The sequence below is a fragment of the Thalassophryne amazonica genome, chromosome 2 (genome assembly GCF_902500255.1).
Source record: "Thalassophryne amazonica chromosome 2, fThaAma1.1, whole genome shotgun sequence".
Taxonomy (NCBI): domain Eukaryota; kingdom Metazoa; phylum Chordata; class Actinopteri; order Batrachoidiformes; family Batrachoididae; genus Thalassophryne; species Thalassophryne amazonica.
In genome coordinates this window covers 143944544-143965551 of record NC_047104.1, presented here as the reverse complement: position 1 = coordinate 143965551, position 21008 = coordinate 143944544, and the positions used below count along the sequence as shown (strand labels likewise).

At 41.0% G+C, this 21008-nt stretch overlaps 1 protein-coding gene across 2 annotated transcripts in view; it reads left to right on the top strand.

The window, feature by feature from the left end:
* The first annotated feature begins 14909 nt into the window (after positions 1–14909).
* The window catches only part of lrp4 (low density lipoprotein receptor-related protein 4), a 353204-nt gene continuing 347105 nt past the window's right edge, over positions 14910–21008 (top strand). The window contains exon 1 of one of the 2 annotated variants that reach the window (XM_034195478.1): positions 14910–15231. In XM_034195478.1, coding sequence (XP_034051369.1) covers positions 15168–15231 — 64 coding nt within the window. In that variant the 5' untranslated portion in view covers positions 14910–15167. The remainder of the gene's footprint in view (positions 15232–21008) is intronic. The other variant, XM_034195486.1, reaches the window with a different exon arrangement.

The following is a 21008-nucleotide window of genomic DNA, read 5'->3' as shown; positions in this document are numbered from 1 at the left end:
GGTGATACTTCAGACAAGAAATGATGCATGAATTTCGAAGTCGATACGATTTTGATGATTCTAAAATCATCATCTGCTGATATATCAACTAATATTTCTTTTTTTTCCACAAAGGCAATCAATCAACCAATCAATCAACTTTTTTCTTATATAGCGCCAAATCAAACATACAGTTGCCCCAAGGTGCTCCATATTGCAAGGCAAGGCCATACACACAACCATGGAAAAACCCCAACGGTCACAAACGACCCCCTATGAGCAAGCACTTGGCACAGTGGGAAGGAAAAACTCCCTTTTAACAGGAAGAACCTCCAGCAGAACCAGGCTCAGGGAGGGGCAGTCTTCTGCTGAGACTGGTTGGGGCTGAGGGAAGAACAGGAAAAAGACATGCCGAGAAGGGGGGCAGAGATCGATCACTAATGATTAAATGCGAGTGATGCATACGGAGCAAAAAAGAAAGAAACAGTGCATCATGGGAACCCCCCCACAGTCTAACGTCTAAAGCAACATAACCAAGGGATGGTCCAGGGTCACCCGATCCAGCCCTAACTATAAGCCTTAGCGAAATGGAAAGTTTTAAGCCTAATCTTAAAAGTAGAGAGGGTATCTGTCCTCCCTGATCTGAATTGGGAGCTGGTTCACAGGAGAGGAGCCTGAAAGCTGAAGGCTCTGCCTCCCATTCTACTCTTACAAACCCTAGGAACTACAAGTAAGCCCGCAGTCTGAGAGCGAAGCGCTCTATGGGTAATATGGTACTACGAGGTCCCTAAGATAAGATGGGACCTGATTATTCAAACCTTATAAGTAAGAAGAAGAATTTTAAATTCTATTCTAGAATTAACAGGAAGCCAATGAAGAGAGGCCAACACGGGTGAGATATGCTCTCTCCTGCTAGTCCCCGTCAGTACTCTAGCTGCAGCATTCTGAACCAACTGAAGGCTTCTTAGGGAACTTTTAGGACAACCTGATAATAATGAATTACAATAGTCCAGCCTAGAGGAAATAAATGCATGAATTAGTTTTTCAGCATCACTCTGAGACAAGACCTTTCTGATTTTAGAGATATTGCATAAATGCAAAAAGGCAGTCCTACATATTTGTTTAATATGCGCTTTGAATGACATATCCTGATCAAAAATGACTCCAAGATTTCTCACAGTATTACTAGAGATCAGGGAAATGCCATCCAGAGTAACAATCTGGTTAGACACCATGCTTCTAAGATTTGTGGGGCCAAGTACAATAACTTCAGTTTTATCTGAGTTTAAAAGCAGGAAATTAGAGGTCATCCATGTCTTTATGTCTGTAAGACAATCCTGCAGTTTAGCTAATTGTGTGTATCCTCTGGCTTCATGGATAGATAAAGCTGGGTATCATCTGCGTAACAATGAAAATTTAAGCAATACCGTCTAATAATACTGCCCAAGGGAAGCATGTATAAAGTGAATAAAATTGGTCCTAGCACAGAACCTTGTGGAACTCCATAATTAACTTTAGTCTGTGAAGAAGATTCCCCATTTACATGAACAAACTGTAATCTATTAGACAAATATGATTCAAACCACCGCAGCGCAGTGCCTTTAATACCTATGACATGCTCTAATCTCTGTAATAAAATTTTATGGTCAACAGTATCAAAAGCAGCACTGAGGTCCAACAGGACAAGCACAGAGATAAGTCCACTGTCCGAAGCCATAAGAAGATCATTTGTAACCTTCACTAATGCTGTTTCTGTACTATGATGAATTCTAAAACCTGACTGAAACTCTTCAAATAGACCATTCCTCTGCAGGTGATCAGTTAGCTGTTTTACAACTACCCTCTCAAGAATCTTTGAGAGAAAAGGAAGGTTGGAGATTGGCCTATAATTAGCTAAGATAGCTGGGTCAAGTGATGGCTTTTTAAGTAATGGTTTAATTACTGCCACCTTAAAGGCCTGTGGTACATAACCAACTAACAAAGATAGATTGATCATATTTAAGATTGAAGCATTAAATAATGGTAGGACTCCTTAAGCAGCCTGGCAGGAATGGGGTCTAATAAGCATGTTGATGGTTTGGATGAAGTAACTAATGAAAATAACTCAGACAGAACAATCGGAGAGAAAAGAGGTCTAACAAATACCGGCATCACTGAAAGCAGCCAAAGATAACGATACATCTTTGGGATGGTTATGAGTAATTTTTTCTCTAATAGTCAAAATTTTGTTAGCAAAGAAAGTCATGAAGTCCATCACTAGTTAAAGTTAAGGGAATACTCAGCTCAATAGAGCTCTGACTCTTTGTCAGCCTGGCTACAGTGCTGAAAAGAAACCTGGGGTGTTCTTATTTTCTTCAATTAGTGATGAGTAGAAAAGATGTCCCTAGCTTCACGGAGGGCTTTCTTATAGAGCAACAAACTCTTTTTCCAGGCTAAGTGAAGATCTTCTAATTAGTGAGACGCCATTTCCTCTCCAACTTACGGGTTATCTGCTTTAAGCTACGAGTTTGTGAGTTATACCACGGTAGTCAGACACTTCTGATTTAAAGCTCTCTTTTTCAGAGGAGCTACAGCATCCAAAGTTGTCTTCAATGAGGATGTAAAACTATTGACGAGATACTCTAGCTCCTTACAGAGTTAGGTAGCTACTCTGCTCCTGTGTTGGTATATGACATTAGAGAACATAAGAAGGAATCATATCCTTAAACCTAGTTACAGCGCTTTCTGAAAGACTTCTAGTGTAATGAAACTTATTCCCCACTGCAGGGTAGTCCATCAGGGTAAATGTAAATGTTATTAAAAAATGATCAGACAGAAGGGAGTTTTCAGGGAATACTGTTAAGTCTTCTATTTCCATACCATAAGTCAGAACAAGATCTAAAATATGATTAAAGTGGTGGGTGGACTCATTTACTTTTTGAGCAAAGCCGATAGAGTCTAATAATAGATTAAATGCAGTGTTGAGGCTGTCATTCTCAGCATCTGTGTGGATGTTAAATCGCCCACTATAATTATCTTATCTGAGCTAAGCACTAAGTCAGACAAAAGGTCTGAAAATTCACCAGAGAACTCACAGTAACGACCAGGTGGACGATAGATAATAACAAATAAAACTGGTTTTTGGGACTTCCAATTTGGATGGACAAGACTAAGAGACAAGCTTTCAAATGAATTAAAGCTCTGTCTAGGTTTTTGATTAATTAATAAGCTGGAATGGAAGATTGCTGCTAATCCTCCGCCCCGGCCCGTGCTACGAGCATTCTGACAGTTAGTGTGACTCGGGGGTGTTGACTCATTTAAACTAACATATTCATCCTGCTGGAACCAAGTTTCTGTTAGGCAGAATAAATCAATACGTTGATCAATTATTATATCATTTACCAACAGGGACTTAGAAGAAAGAGACCTAATGTTTAATAGACCACATTTAACTGTTTTAGTCTGTGGTGCAATTGAAGGTGCTATATTATTTTTTCTTTTGATTTTTATGCTTAAATAGATTTTTGCTAGTTATTGGTGGTCTGGGAGCAGGCACCGTCTCTACGGGGATGGGGGTAATAAGGGGATGGCAGGGGGAGAGAAGCTGCAGAGAGGTGTATAAGACCACAGCTCTGCCTCCTGGTCCCAACGCTAGACAGTCACAGTTTGGAGGATCCAAAAAATTGGCCAGATTTCTAGAAATGAGAGCTGCTCCCTCTAAAGTGGGATGGATGCCGTCTCTCCTAACAAGACCAGGTTTTCCCCAGAAGCTTTGCAATTATCAATGAAGCCCACCTCATTTTTTTGGACACCACTCAGACAGCCAGCAATTCAAGGAGAACATGCGGCTAAACATGTCACTCCCGGTCTGATTGGGGAGGGGCCCAGAGAAAACAACCAGAGTCCGACATTGTTTTTGCAAAGTTACACACCGATTTAATGTTAATTTTAGGACCTCGATTGGCGTAACCGAGTGTCATTACTGCCGACGTGAATTACAATCTTACAAAATTTACGCTTAGCCTTAGCCAGCAATTCAAATGTCCTTCGATGTCGCCTGCTCTGGGCCCCGGAGAAGACAATTGACTATGGTTGCTGGTGTCGCTAACTTCACATTTCTCAAAACAGAGTCGCCAATAACCAGAGTTGATCCTCGGCAGGTGTGTCGTCGAGTGGGGAAAAACGGTTAGAGATGTGAACGGGTTGACGGTGTACACGGGGCTTCTGTTTAGGGCTACGCTTCCTCCTCACAGTCACCCAGTCAGCCTGCTTTCCCGACTGCACGGGATCTGCCAGGGGGGAACTAACGGCGGCTAAGCTACCTTGGTCCGCACCGACTACAGGGGCCTGGCTAGCTGTAAAATTTTCCACGGTGCGGAGCCGAGCCTCCACTTCGCCCAGCCTGGCCTCCAAAGCTACGAATAAGCTGCACTTATTACAAGTACCGTTACTGCTAAAGGAGGCCGAGGAATAACTAAACATTTCACACCCAGAGCAGAAAAGAGGGGAGAGACAGGAGAAGCCGCCATGCTAAATCGGCTAAGAGCTAGTAGCTACGCTAAGCTAGCGGATTCCCAAAAACACAAAGTGAATAATGTGCAAATAATCCAGAGGTGATTCAGCAGAAGGAGTGCCCCAATCAAGGCACCAAACAGGCCATGAAGCGCACAGGCAACGCACGACAACGGTGCTAAAATAAAATAAAAAAAAAAAAAAATAAAAACGAAAGCGTTAGCAAGCTAGTTAGCCTGCCAACGCTAATGAAAGTTAGCTGATAAAAGTGCTCCGTCGCGATGTTTCGACCGTTGGAGGTCTTCCTTAGGCGTTGGAGCACAGTAAAAAGTTAAAAAAATTAAAAAGTAAAAAAGTCTTGAAAAAGACTGTTAGTTCAAGTCCAAAGCAGCAGGTAGCAGTCTCTGTGTAAACAGTCCCAACAGAGAGCCCTCCAAAAATTCCATATGAAAAAGTATTCCTCAACATTCCTCAAGGCACAACATAAATATTTCCCTGAACATTTATTTTATGTAGTTTTTGTAATGATTCATCACCAAGATAACATGGCATAATGCAGTTTCAAATGAAACTTGTTTTATTGACACATTAATATTTCTAAAGGACAGTGCGGTTATGTTTGGTTTGTTAACCCTGGTTTGGCACTTCAAGCTCTGTAGGCTATACCATAAAAAGGGGGTGTGTAATGTGTTGTGTCTCTTCTTCAGAAATAACTCACTCATGTGCTACATATTTATTGAATTTTCAGTTTCAATTTATTTTCCTTTATATAGCACCAAATCACAACAGAATTGCCTCAAGGCGCTTCACACAAGTAAGGTCTAACCTTACCAACCCCCAGAGCAACAGTGGTAAGGAAAAACTCCCTCTGAGGAAGAAACCTCAAGCAGACCAGACTCAAAGGGGTGACTTTCTGCTTGGGCCATGCTACAAACATAAATAACAGAACAACTCACAAAACAATTCACGGACGAATATACAAGAAATGCTGTTGGTGCACAGGACAGGAGGGTCGCCAACACAAATACAACTCCCATCTCTGGATGGAGCTGCACCTTAAACAGAAAGAAAAAACAGAATCAGGCATCAGAAAGACAAGAAATACTGTATAATTTGTCAGCATTAAACAACAAGAAAAACAGGAAATACTAAGGTGATCGCCAGCCACTAGCCCTAAACTTCACTAAAAGACCCATAATTTAGGTAAAGTTGAGGCCACGGCACGCTCCGTTTCCTAATAAAATGAATTAAAAGAGTAAAAAGCATAGAACTATACTATGCCAGTATGCTAGCCATACGAAAGGGAAAATAAGTGCATCCTAAGTCTGGACTTGAAAGTCTCTACAGAATCTGTTTTATTGACACAGGGAGATCATTCCACAGAACAGGGGCACGATAAGAGAAAGCTCTGTGACCCGCAGACTTCTTATTCACCCTAGGGACACAAAGTAGTCCTGCATCCTGAGAACGCAAAGCCTGGGTCAGTATGTAAGGTTTAATTAGGTCAGCTAGGTAGGGAGGTGCCAGTCCATGAACAATTTTATAGACTAGTAGCAGAACCTTAAAATCTGATCCCACTGGGACAGAAAGCCAGTGAAGAGATGACAAAATGACTGTAATGTGGTCAAACTTTGTGTCAAAAGTCTGGCTGCAGCATTTGGAACCAATTGGAGACCCCTAATGCTGGACTGCGGTAAACCAGAAAATAGAACATTGCAGTAGTCCAATCTAGGAGATAAACACATGGATCAGGGTCTCAGCATCAGCCATAGACAGGATGGGACGAATCTTCACTATATTTCGCAGGTGGAAGAAAGCAGTCCTCGTAATATTTCTAATGTGGAGGCCAAAGGACAACGTAGGATCAAAAATTACCCCAAGGTTCCTCACTTTGTCAGTGTGATGTATGACACATGAGCCTAGGCTGAGTGTTACCTGGCCAAATTGAAGGTAGTGTTACTGTACAAAACACAGTGAGAACGACTAGTCAAGTATGATGTCAGCCATGCAAGGGCATTCCCACTAATCCCAAAATGGTTTTCCAGCCTGTCAAGTAGAATATGATGATCCACTGTATCAAATGCAGCACTGAGATCTAACAGCAAGAGAACCGTAGTGGTGTCCGAATCCATTGTAAGCAGAAGATCATTCACCACTTTAGTGAGAGCCATCTCTGTGGAATATTTTCTAAAAGCAGACTGCAGTGGCTCAAAGAGATTATTCACAGTAAGATAGTCTACAAGCTGCCGTGACACCACTTTTTCCAGAATTTTAGAGCAAAATGATAGATTTGATATCGGCCGATAGTTTTTCAATACACTAGGTTCAGATTAGGTTTCTTAAGTAATGGTTTAATCACTGCAGATTTGAAAGATTTATGAACAGATCCAGAAGTTAAAGAAAGATTAATAATTTCCAGCACAGTCGGCCCAAGAGTGGGCCACAGGTCCTTAAACAGTTTTGTTGGTATAGGATCAAATAAACAGGTTGTGCTTTTTGTTGACGTTACGAGTTTCGTCAGCATGCCTTGTGAGATACTGTCAAATTCTGTAAATCTAGGTAATACCTCAGTAGTTGTGCCCACCTCAATAGGGTGTAGTGGCTGGGTTAAGGCATGCTGGGATATGTTTAACCTAATGTCTTCTATTTTCTGCTCAAAGTAATCCAGGAAATCTTGTGCTGTAAAAGAAGAGTGAACTACAGGTGGTTGTCCATGAATAAGTGTTGCCACCAGTGTCAACAAGAACTTTGAGTTATGCTTGTTTTTGTTGATAAAATCAGAGTAATAGGTCCGCTTTGTAGCCAATAATGCATGCTTATAGTCTAAGATAGCATCATACCACACAAAGTAGAATATTTCTAATTTTGAACGACGCCATTTCCATTCTAGACCTCTTGCCTTATGCTTGAGATCACGCAGATAATCATTGAACCAAGGTGACTGTGATTTGGGCGAGCGCGGTTTTAACACATTTGGTGCAATCATGTCGAGTGTAGTTTTGAGCACTGAGTTTAAACTTTCCACAAGTCTGTCTACTGACTGGGTATTTGTCAAAAGTGAGGCTAAGACATCAGGCAGTCTAGCTTCGAGTTCAGTCTTAGTTGAGGAGTTGATGCATCGCCATAGTGATATATAAGGTTGTTGTTCCACTAAACACGGCAGCGAAACTGTAAACTTAAGTGAGTGATCAGAGACCACTGATGTAAGAGGTATGATGTCAATATTTGTGGCAGCAATACCACATGCGAGAACCAGATCCAGGGTATTTCCACTAATGTGCATTGAATCCCGAATGCATTGCTGAAATCATAATGCATCGACAATTTCCATAAATGATTTGCAGAGGGGATCAGAAGACTTATTTATATGAACGTTAAAGTCGCCAATGATCAGAATGTTATCTGCACTAGTTGACAAGTTAGAGATGAACGCACCAAATTCATCTAAGATTTCAGAATATGGGCCAGGAGGCCTATATACAGTGACAAAGTAATACGGCTGATTTTTATTCTTCTGACCTTGGCAATGCGTAATATCCTGAGCAGAGCAGAGAATTAGATGCTCAGATGAGTTATTTTGTGACCCCCAACAGCTAATAAGCTAAACCTAGATTTATAAATAAGAGCAACAGCCCCGCCTTGCTTTGCATCAGGAGGGATGTGACTAAATGTATATGCTGGTGGACAGGCCTCATTTAAGGGGAGGACAGCTGTAGGTTTAAGCCAGGTTTCACATAATCCAGTCATATCTAAGAAGTGATGATCAATAATTAGATAATTGACCCAGTCTAAGGACCTCAGTGGGGTTGACAGTGGAACTGTTTAGGTTTAGGGGTGGTTCCAGAGTAGCATATATGAGATGCGTAGAAGTAGGTTTAGGTTTGAGACATTCCACGCGCTTTGTAGGTAGCAGACACGAAATCTTTGCTATTGCTGGAACAACCACTGGGCTATCCTCAATTTCAACATCATCCAATATAGTAATGGGTATTAAGTTTGGAAAGAATATCCCTCTATGATTTTTATGGACACGTCTACGGAAGCAGGCCATAGTCTCAACTTGCTGAATTTCCCTCCCTGGCAGATAAACTGCACTATCACCATAGTGGATTTTCTGCACTAATTTCCCTGCTAAGCTAATGGATTCCACACCCAAATTGTCATAAGCCTTGCAGGGTCTCTAATCACCTGCTCCGTGGCTTGCTTTAAATTCCTAATGTTACCCACCCTGTAGAGCTCTATCTATGTTTGCAGACAAGATGGCGGCACCTTCCTCAGTAGGGTGGAGGCCATCCGGCATCGGCAAGCCACGGCGGCCCCAGAACAAAGGCCGGTTATCAATAAAGCTAAAACCTTGCTGTCTACAAAATTGCGCCAGCCACCTATTTAACGATGTCAGCCTGCTAAACACCTCATCAGTACCCCAGGAGGGGAGGGGACCAGAGACTATTAATCAATACTATTAATCAATACTGCAATACTGACACATCTTTCTGGCAAGGTCACAAGTTCTCTCTGTGTCCATTTTTGTGACCTCTGAGTGCTTCATCCTGATGTATTGTTTTACTATTTATTGCTGAGTGTGTAAATTCCTAAGTTAATATTTATAGTACCACTTAATGCCCTAAACATTCAGAGCTCTTCAATGTTAAACCCAGTGCAGAAGATTTAAAAGTTATATGACAGAACTGCATTTATGTCTGATGGAAGTAACTGGAAATGGTTAAGTTATGGCCAAAATTAAAGTGAAATCAATTTTATAGTTTGAATTTGTCATTGCTTTAAAAAAAACACACACAGCTTTATACATCAAAATCCCTGCCTTTATGTGAATTTGGACGCTACTTGTCACATACTGTATGGCTTAAATGGTCAGCAGAAATAACATATTCCATTAGCTGAGAATTTATTTCAGTCATAGAAAATATTATCATAAAATGACAACAGATCATTCTGGTCTCAAAACACTGATTAGAACCTTTATATGACATATAATTCTAAAGTCTGAATATTTTTAAAATTTGGAGTATTTTGGAATTTTGTGTAATCTGGTCTTATTTGTGTGTGTGTTTATCAATTGTTATGGTTGCGCAATATTAAATTAACACGGACAGTGTACATATGGTCCCACTCTGGTCAGAGTGGGACCATATGTTCACTGGCAGTGCTAATTTAGCACTGTCGGTGTAGTTTTCCACTGGTGAATTTACTGTGAAGGTGTATCAGGATTATCGTTTGAACAATTACAAGGTAAATACAGTCTCTCCAGGTATCACTTTTTCAGATATCTTTAGATTCTGGACTTCATATCTAGAAAAACAACTTTAAAAATTACTGCTGAGACTTCAGCGGTAGAGAAGTTGCTCATTCAAGTCCAACTAATTAAAAAAATCAATAACCTGTTTTTAAAATGTCTTAAGCAAGACAGAGACATTGAATGTGCAGAACGTGGCACAGGTGTGGCAGAATGAACTAACTAAATAAATATTGACCAAAACCGATGTGATCTGATATATGAGAACACAATCAAGACAACCGTGTGTAACTGTTGAAGACTGTTGCAGTTTACATTCTTATATTGTCTACAAATCTCTCAGACATAAATGAACCCCCAGCTTTCACCTTTGTGATTACAGTGCATCCAGAAAGTATCCACAGCACTTCACCTTTTCTACATTTTGTTTTATTACAGCCTTATTCCAAGATGGAGTAAATTATTTTTTCCCTCAAAATTCTACTCGCAACACCCAATAATGACAACATGAAAAAAGTTATTTTTAAATTTTTTTGCAAATTTATGAAAAATAAAACACTAAGAAATCATACGTACATAAGTATTCACACCCTTGCTCAATACTTTGTTGATGCACCTTTTGGCAGCAATTACAGCATCAAGTCTTCTTGAATATGATGCTACAACTTGGTGCACCTATCTTTGGGCAGTTTTGCTTATTCCTCTTTGCAGCACTCTCAAGCTCCATCAGGATGGATGGGGAGCGTCGGTGCACAGCCATTTTCAGATCTCTCCAGAGATGTTCAATCAGATTCAGGTCTGGGCTCTGGCTGGACCAACTCAAGGACATTCACAGAGTTGTCCTGAAGCCACTCCTTTGATATCTTGGACTGTGTGCTTTCATCCAGGATGTCTCTGTGCATTGCTGCATTCATCTTTTCCTAATCCTGACTAGTCTCCCAGTTCTTGCTGCTGAAAAACAATCCCAAAGAATGATGCTGCCAGCATCATGCTTCACTGTAGGGACAGTGCCTGGTTTCCTCCAAACATGATGCCTGTCTTTTACCTCAAAGGTTTAATCTTTGTCTCATCAGACCAGAGAATTTTGTTTCTCATGGTCTGAGAGTCCTTCGGGTGCCTTTTGGCAAACTCCAGGTGGGATGCCATGTGCCATTTACTAAGGAGTGGCTTCCATCTGGCCACTCTACCATACAGACCTGATTGATGGATTGGTGCAAAGATGGTTGTCCTTCTGGAAGGTTCTCCTCTCTCCACAGAGGAATGCTGGAGCTCTGACAGAGTGACCATCAGGTTCTTGGTCACCTCCCTGTCTAAGGTCCTTCTCCCCTGATTGCTCAGTTTAGATGGGTGGCCAGCTCTAGGAAGAGTCCTGGTGGATCTGAACATCTTCCATTTATGGATGATGGAGGCCACTGTGCTCATTGGGACTTTCAAAGCAGTAGAAATGTTTCTGTACCCTTCCCGAGATTAGTGCCTCAATTCCTTTGACTTCATGCTGGTTTGTGCTCTGACATGCACTGTCAACTGTGGGACCTTATATGTAGACAGGTGTGTGTCTTTCCAAATCATGTCCAATCAATTGAATTTACCCCAGGTGGACTCCAATTAAGCTTGTAGAAACATCTCAAGGATGGTCAGTGGAAGCAAGGATGCACCTGAGTTCAGTTTGAGCTTCATGACAAAGGCTGTGAATATTTATGAATGTGTGATTCCTTTTAATTTTATTTTTAATACATTTGCAAAAATTGAAAAAAAAATCACATTGTCATTATGGGGTATTGTGTGTCAAATTTTGAAGAAGAAAATTAATCCATTTTGGAATAAGGCTGTAACATAAAAAAGGGAAAGTGCAGCACTGTGAATATTTTCTGCATGCACCGTAAAGTTAAAAAATAAATAAATAAAAAATCCATGGGGACTTGTACTGATTGTGTCTGGTCCTGTCCTGAAACTCAAGCATACTGGGTGGATATTTTGTAAGATAATACTTGGAGTGGCTTTAAGTATGACTCCACTATCTTGTTGTTTGTTCCAAAATAAGAAAAAACCCTAATAAATATATGTATAGATTTAAAAAAAAGTGCATATGTTACCAATGCAATGACACCAAAGAACATGGTTACCAAATGAATGACAGGAAGTAAGACTTGAAGTTTCTGAATTTTGTTTTGAAGGATAATATTTACTGCAGAGAAGTCTTGAAAGTAAGAAGACTTGAACTTCCTGGTCTAAGCCTCGTCATGTTGGACGTCCTGAGCAGTATTCCCCAGGGAGCATACTAGGCTTCATAGTCTTTGCCATTCATTCGTACATCAGTAACCTACCAGACAATATGCCCTCAGAAGTATACATGTTTGCAGATGACATCAAACTGCTCAGGAAGACACAGAGTGTCTTGGGGCAGCTTGGTTGTGATTTTGGCTCTATGTAAATAAACAGAATTGAATTGAGTAAAAAAGAGTGTCTCTTGATTCCTGGACGGGATGGTGGACACGGAAATGACTGAACAGACCCAGCTTGATGTGCTTCTTTCTGACAGATGCTCCATGTGGTTGTTTATTGGAAGCTTCTGCTGGTTAGGAGCTTGCTCTCCCTCTTTCCTCTTTCTCCTCTTTCTCCTCTGTGTTGTTCCTCCACATTTTTTCAAAGACTTCTACTCCATATGGATCACTGTTCATCAACTGGCTCAATCCGTTGCTTGTTATTCCCAGATCTTCCAGTTGATGGAGCAGTTCTTGAGGTTCTGCTTCAAGAGGTCCTTGTAACATTTCTTCTGCCCTCCTCCAGACCATTTTCCTTCACTCAGCAGTGAGTAGAAGATCTGCTTGGGAATTCGGCTGTCATCCATCCTAACCGCGTGACCCACCCACAGAATCTGTTTTCTTCATGATGACACACTCTATGCTCTTGAGCTTGGCTCCAGCCAGGACACTAATGCTTGTACAGTAGTCTTCCCACCTGATGAGGAGGATACTCCTCAGGTAGCATTGGTGGAAGGGTCGTGAGGATCTTCAGGTGGCCGTAGTAGGTGTTCCAGGTCTCAGATCCATACAGCAGGGTTGGGATTACAACAGCTTTGTAGATGAGGATTTTTGTCTCATGCCAAAGGCTTCTATTGTTGAAAACATGAGTTGGAAGCCGCGCTAAGGTATGCGAAGGTGGCCAAAGGCAGTTGTACATGCTTCAGTCGGTGTTGGATCTTGTCATCGATATCAGTGTTTGATGACACATGGTTGCCTGCTCAGGCATGGAAAGTGGGTCATGTTCTCCAGGACCTGTACAGTTTCAGAGGAAGCAGCTTTTGCTTGACCATTTTGGGCAGTGGCTGCTACAGAACCTGTGTCTTCTTCAGGTTGATGTGAAGACCAAGCTTGGTGTAGGCCTCATCAACTGCTTCAAGGATTTGGAGGACATGTTGCTGTCATCGGCATAATGGAAATATTTACCAGGACTTACTTATACATCATCGTGACTATTAGAATTGCAGTTCTTATGAGAGCCTCACTGGAATGACAATTATAGTGAAAGGACAAAACTCAGTTGTCACATTGAAACACTCAAGGGAAAGGCTATCACTATCAGTGGCAGGAATAGTTTACCAGGGAAGATTATTTCAGTTAAAAACATTCCAACATTTGAGCAAAGTCTTGGCAGGGCTCATGGGCTCATCTGAACCTGAAATACAGTTTTAAAGCTGGTCTAGACCTCAAGCAAAATGTCAAAACCAACCAAATGTAACAGAGGCCAGCAGGAGTCACTGTGCATATGTAGTTACTAAAACCTCACTCCCAACAGCTCAAAAGGATTCTCTGGTCACAAGGCCAGAGCCCCGGGTTTTAGCCTTCTGATTAGAGAGTCTGTTATTTCTATCTGGTTCTTTTACGTAAAATTCTGCCCCTTACCAAAAACCAAATCATTGTATTCCTCATTTTGAGTTTATTAAAGATCACATTAGAAACCAGGCCTGGGACCCTCACAGACAGCGTCCATCTTGTGAAAAGGCACATGAAGTAACTTGTACAACACTTTTATACAATATGGGTGTTAACAGTGGGTGTGGTTTAGTCTCACATTTCTAATGTTACTGGCTCTCACCAACAGGGGGTGGTCTCCCTGGACACATGATAGAGTAAAACTTAACATGTTTCTCAGAACGTCCAAACAAATAACACAAATACTTAATAACTAACATAAAACAAAGAATTAGCACAGATATTATCTAACAAGTCCGACTCCCATGCCAAGGATCATAAGTTCCAGTCCCAAGGGGAGAGAATGGGCGGAGTCATAACAACACAAAGCAGAGTACTGCTGCTACACAAATACCAAACAAAAATACACATCTCCATCCATAGATGGGTGTGGTATCTGTTCCAGAAACTGTCCTGTGCACCGGCAACATTTCCTGTGTGTTCGTTTTGTAAATTGTTTTGTCATTTGTTTCTGTAGCATGGCCAAACAGAGGGTCACCCCTTTGAGTCTGGTCTGCTTGAGGTTTCTTCCTGAGAGGGAGTTTTTCCTTACCACTGTTGCTCTGGGGGTTGTTAGGTTAGATTGTGTGAAGCGCCTTGAGGCAACCTTGCTGTGATTTGGCGCTATATAAATGAAAATAAATTGAAATTGAAAATTGGATATCAGGACTAATAAGGACTTTCATCCAGGAATCATCTATGCATGCTTGTAAGATGACTGCAGGTCTGTTGTACTTCATCACCTTGCAGATCAGATATGCCAACTTCTCTGCACAATCTGTGCTTTTACACAATATTAACCCTTTGTGCTGCCATAGGGAGGTAGAATAAGAGGGGTTTTTCTTCTTCTCCGTTGCTCCAGATGTTGTGTGAGCGTCCCCTTTTGATTCTCACACCATCAAACTTTCAAAGACTCTAACTTCAGAAATGACACAACGGAGAGGGCACAGGCTGCGGACGAGGCCGTTTGTCCCGGGATAGGGATGTTGAAAGAAAGGTACGACGCGAGTACAGAGAAGACGTTGCTTTAATTAGGCGAGTTTAAAGCCTGGATTTTAATTAAAGTAACAGACCGACAGAGATTTGTTTGTGCTGGTCGGTAACGCGAACGCTAGTTTTGTAGACGGACACAAACGCAGCTGTGGTTGCCCCCGTCCCCCCCTCCGGCGGGGTGTGTTTGGTACAGTCCACAGCCCCTTTTGGTAGCTCGAGCGCTGCTGAGCGCAGCACAACATGTTGGAGAGCGAAGCGGTGCTGCTCGGCTCCATGCTAACTTTTTAAATCCCGGCTTTGTCACAGCAGTAGCAGCAGCAGCGGAGGAACACGGCAGGAGAAAAGGCGGTGAAGAAAGTAAGTCATGGTCTGAAGTTTTACCGGAGCAGAAGCCCGTTTAAAACAGAAGCGAGCAGAAGGAGAAGCGGAGGAGAAGGAAAAGTGAAGCCGGGAAAAGCGGCAGGAAAGTGGGTTCCGAGATGCAGCTGGTCGCGGTGGTGCCGTGGGTCGCACTGCTCCTTTCGCTGTTCAGCCACAATCCAGGTAAGAAAAAGTCAAGTTCAGAGTTCACATGAGCGGGTTTGGAAGCGTGTCTCTCCTTTTCATCTCTCTATCGGAAAAGGTTTATAAAGAAAAGTGTTAATTGGTGCGACCTCTTGTTCCTTATTTTGTTGATCCGTCTTCGGAATTTATTGCTTTGAATTGCGTTTTTTTTGTTTTGTTTTTTTACTTTTGGTGCCACTTCTGCAGCTTCATTGACTGTTTTTGAAAAAAAAAAATTAACAATGGGTTTATGTGACATTTCATGCACTACTATGATACATGTTTTTGTCAAGGGCTCCTACTAATGACTATTTTCGTTATTGATTAATCTGACAATTTGATAGGTTAATCCTTATTTCAAATTACCATCATAGGTCAAAATGACTTGTTTAATGTGACAAACAGTTCAAAACATCACCATGTCAAAGTACCAATGATTAAAGCACAGAGAAAGGGAGCAAACCTTTTTTTTTCAATAATTTGGATGAAACAAAAATCCTGACTTATTTCTATTTATTTTATATATATTTATATATAAATGATTTGTTTGACAGCTGTCAATTCTCCCGTGTAAAGCAGATTTCTTATGGTTCTTAAAGGAATAAAAAATGGTTTGTTAAAAAAGACTGTTTGATAATAAATGGCTGAGTTTTAAAAAAAAATAATCTTGAGGCATTTCTGCTCAAGACAGTTTTATACTTTCATCTGATATGACTTTATAAATGTGGTTATTGTTTATGTATTTTTTTCTGGCTGTTGATCAGAGAAATTAAGACATTTGAAGATGTTGCTTGGAGCTATGGGAACGTAATGCTTCCTTCTGTGAAGCGACTGAACACAAAAGTAAAATTGTTCAATCAGCAGTGAAAAATAATAGTTTATTTGCAGACCTAGCCTGAATCTTCTGCACAGGTTTTGTTATGTAAATGAATAAACAGCAAAAGCAAATGGTTATTTTCCGGTCATTTAAGCGAAAGGAAACTGCTGTGCAATCACAGGTGAACTGTTTTGTTTGTCTATGATAACCTGCATCCTGAGCCCACCTCCCCTGCAGCACTAGCATTAGGACTGAAGTGGTTTCCACCACCCTCTTCTTATGTTTTCTCCAACACCTTGTATTTACAACATGTTAGAACAGCCGCTGGAATGCAAGGACCCCACTGAAGCTATTTCCAAACACACAGACACACACTGGGCCACACGTTCACTTGGGTGACATGCCCTCTGACATGATATGAAACGATTTATCTGGCAGTGTAGGGAAAAAAAAATAACATTTGCAATTGGCTGGTTGGACCTGAAAAAGAAGGTTACAATGATTGTGACTGTCTCCTAAATGTCATGAGGAGACTTGTCTTCAAAATGTCAGCCAGATAAGAGTCAATACCTAGTTGAAAACAAAAGGCCCCTAGATGACACACATCCTATTTATAGTTGGCTCTTTTCATCCTTTCAGATTCCCCCCCCAACACACACACACATTCACACACACCCACCCCTTGTTTATCTTGTCGGAGATCGTGGTCATATTATCATGGACTCAGTCTATCATGAAATTATGACAGCTTTCTGGCTGGTATCTTGTCTTGGTTACGTCGCGGCTGTTGTTGGCATTTTCCATTCAAGCACAACGTATGCTGGTTGCTGACTTTTAATCAATGCTGGTATGTTGTGGACTGAGACCTTTGAATATAAAATTGCCAATTGGATACCAACCCCCCCCCCGGCCAGTCTGGATGGAAATCTTTAGACTGTGAACTTTGGTGGAAATGAATGATTGCTTCATTAGTTCTCTTAATTGTCACCTCGTTTGATAACCCATTAAAGTAACGACAACAAAAATGTTTGCTTCCACTTTCAAAAATACGAGGATTTGTTTTTCTGTTTTGATTGGTTCATTTTTATTTTTCAGCAGTTATGTATTGACTGGTTTATCCTGTTGGTGATACTTCAGACAAGAAATGATGCATGAATTTCGAAGTCGATACCGATTTTGATGATTCTAAAATCATCATCTGCTGATATATCAACTAATATTTCTTTTTTTTCCACAAAGGCAATCAATCAACCAATCAATCAACTTTTTTCTTATATAGCGCCAAATCACAACATACAGTTGCCCCAAGGTGCTCCATATTGCAAGGCAAGGCCATACAACAACCATGAAAAACCCCAACGGTCAAAACGACCCCCTATGAGCAAGCACTTGGCCACAGTGGGAAGGAAAAACTCCCTTTTAACAGGAAGAAACCTCCAGCAGAACCAGGCTCAGGGAGGGGCAGTCTTCTGCTGAGACTGGTTGGGGCTGAGGGAAAGAACCAGGAAAAAGACATGCCGAGAAGGGGGGCAGAGATCGATCACTAATGATTAAATGCAGAGTGATGCATACGGAGCAAAAAAGAAAGAAACAGTGCATCATGGGAACCCCCCCACAGTCTACGTCTAAAGCAACATAACCAAGGGATGGTCCAGGGTCACCCGATCCAGCCCTAACTATAAGCCTTAGCGAAATGGAAAGTTTTAAGCCTAATCTTAAAAGTAGAGAGGGTATCTGTCTCCCTGATCTGAATTGGGAGCTGGTTCCACAGGAGAGGAGCCTGAAAGCTGAAGGCTCTGCCTCCCATTCTACTCTTACAAACCCTAGGAACTACAAGTAAGCCCGCAGTCTGAGAGCGAAGCGCTCTAATGGGGTAATATGGTACTACGAGGTCCCTAAGATAAGATGGGACCTGATTATTCAAAACCTTATAAGTAAGAAGAAGAATTTTAAATTCTATTCTAGAATTAACAGGAAGCCAATGAAGAGAGGCCAACACGGGTGAGATATGCTCTCTCCTGCTAGTCCCCGTCAGTACTCTAGCTGCAGCATTCTGAACCAACTGAAGGCTTCTTAGGGAACTTTTAGGACAACCTGATAATAATGAATTACAATAGTCCAGCCTAGAGGAAATAAATGCATGAATTAGTTTTTCAGCATCACTCTGAGACAAGACCTTTCTGATTTTAGAGATATTGCATAAATGCAAAAAGGCAGTCCTACATATTTGTTTAATATGCGCTTTGAATGACATATCCTGATCAAAAATGACTCCAAGATTTCTCACAGTATTACTAGAGATCAGGGAAATGCCATCCAGAGTAACGATCTGGTTAGACACCATGCTTCTAAGATTTGTGGGGCCAAGTACAATAACTTCAGTTTTATCTGAGTTTAAAAGCAGGAAATTAGAGGTCATCCATGTCTTTATGTCTGTAAGACAATCCTGCAGTTTAGCTAATTGGTGTGTATCCTCTGGCTTCATGGATAGATAAAGCTGGGTATCATCTGCGTAACAATGAAAATTTAAGCAATACCGTCTAATAATACTGCCCAAGGGAAGCATGTATAAAGTGAATAAAATTGGTCCTAGCACAGAACCTTGTGGAACTCCATAATTAACTTTAGTCTGTGAAGAAGATTCCCCATTTACATGAACAAACTGTAATCTATTAGACAAATATGATTCAAACCACCGCAGCGCAGTGCCTTTAATACCTATGACATGCTCTAATCTCTGTAATAAAATTTTATGGTCAACAGTATCAAAAGCAGCACTGAGGTCCAACAGGACAAGCACAGAGATAAGTCCACTGTCCGAAGCCATAAGAAGATCATTTGTAACCTTCACTAATGCTGTTTCTGTACTATGATGAATTCTAAAACCTGACTGAAACTCTTCAAATAGACCATTCCTCTGCAGGTGATCAGTTAGCTGTTTTACAACTACCCTCTCAAGAATCTTTGAGAGAAAAGGAAGGTTGGAGATTGGCCTATAATTAGCTAAGATAGCTGGGTCAAGTGATGGCTTTTTAAGTAATGGTTTAATTACTGCCACCTTAAAGGCCTGTGGTACATAACCAACTAACAAAGATAGATTGATCATATTTAAGATTGAAGCATTAAATAATGGTAGGACTTCCTTAAGCAGCCTGGCAGGAATGGGGTCTAATAAGCATGTTGATGGTTTGGATGAAGTAACTAATGAAAATAACTCAGACAGAACAATCGGAGAGAAAGAGTCTAACCAAATACCGGCATCACTGAAAGCAGCCAAAGATAACGATACATCTTTGGGATGGTTATGAGTAATTTTTTCTCTAATAGTCAAAATTTTGTTAGCAAAGAAAGTCATGAAGTCATCACTAGTTAAAGTTAATGGAATACTCAGCTCAATAGAGCTCTGACTCTTTGTCAGCCTGGCTACAGTGCTGAAAAGAAACCTGGGGTTGTTCTTATTTTCTTCAATTAGTGATGAGTAGAAAGATGTCCTAGCTTCACGGAGGGCTTTCTTATAGAGCAACAAACTCTTTTTCCAGGCTAAGTGAAGATCTTCTAAATTAGTGAGACGCCATTTCCTCTCCAACTTACGGGTTATCTGCTTTAAGCTACGAGTTTGTGAGTTATACCACGGAGTCAGACACTTCTGATTTAAAGCTCTCTTTTTTAGAGGAGCTACAGCATCCAAAGTTGTCTTCAATGAGGATGTAAAACTATTGACGAGATACTCTAGCTCCCTTACAGAGTTTAGGTAGCTACTCTGCTCTGTGTTGGTATATGACATTAGAGAACATAAAGAAGGAATCATATCCTTAAACCTAGTTACAGCGCTTTCTGAAAGACTTCTAGTGTAATGAAACTTATTCCCCACTGCAGGGTAGTCCATCAGGGTAAATGTAAATGTTATTAAAAAATGATCAGACAGAAGGGAGTTTTCAGGGAATACTGTTAAGTCTTCTATTTCCATACCATAAGTCAGAACAAGATCTAAAATATGATTAAAGTGGTGGGTGGACTCATTTACTTTTTGAGCAAAGCCGATAGAGTCTAATAATAGATTAAATGCAGTGTTGAGGCTGTCATTCTCAGCATCTGTGTGGATGTTAAAATCGCCCACTATAATTATCTTATCTGAGCTAAGCACTAAGTCAGACAAAAGGTCTGAAAATTCACAGAGAAACTCACAGTAACGACCAGGTGGACGATAGATAATAACAAATAAAACTGGTTTTTGGGACTTCCAATTTGGATGGACAAGACTAAGAGACAAGCTTTCAAATGAATTAAAGCTCTGTCTAGGTTTTTGATTAATTAATAAGCTGGAATGGAAGATTGCTGCTAATCCTCCGCCCCGGCCCGTGCTACGAGCATTCTGACAGTTAGTGTGACTCGGGGGTGTTGACTCATTTAAACTAACATATTCATCCTGCTGTAACCAAGTTTCTGTTAGGCAGAATAAATCAATACGTTGATCAATTATTATATCATTTACCAACAGGGACTTAGAAGAAAGAGACCTAATGTTTAATAGACCACATTTAACTGTTTTAGTCTGTGGTGCAATTGAAGGTGCTATATTATTTTTTCTTTTTGAATTTTTATGCTTAAATAGATTTTTGCTAGTTATTGGTGGTCTGGGAGCAGGCACCGTCTCTACGGGGATGGGGTAATAAGGGGATGGCAGGGGGAGAGAAGCTGCAGAGAGGTGTATAAGACCACAGCTCTGCCTCCTGGTCCCAACGCTAGACAGTCACAGTTTGGAGGATCCAAAAAAATTGGCCAGATTTCTAGAAATGAGAGCTGCTCCCTCTAAAGTGGGATGGATGCCGTCTCTCCTAACAAGACCAGGTTTTCCCCAGAAGCTTTGCCAATTATCAATGAAGCCCACCTCATTTTTTGGACACCACTCAGACAGCCAGCAATTCAAGGAGAACATGCGGCTAAACATGTCACTCCCGGT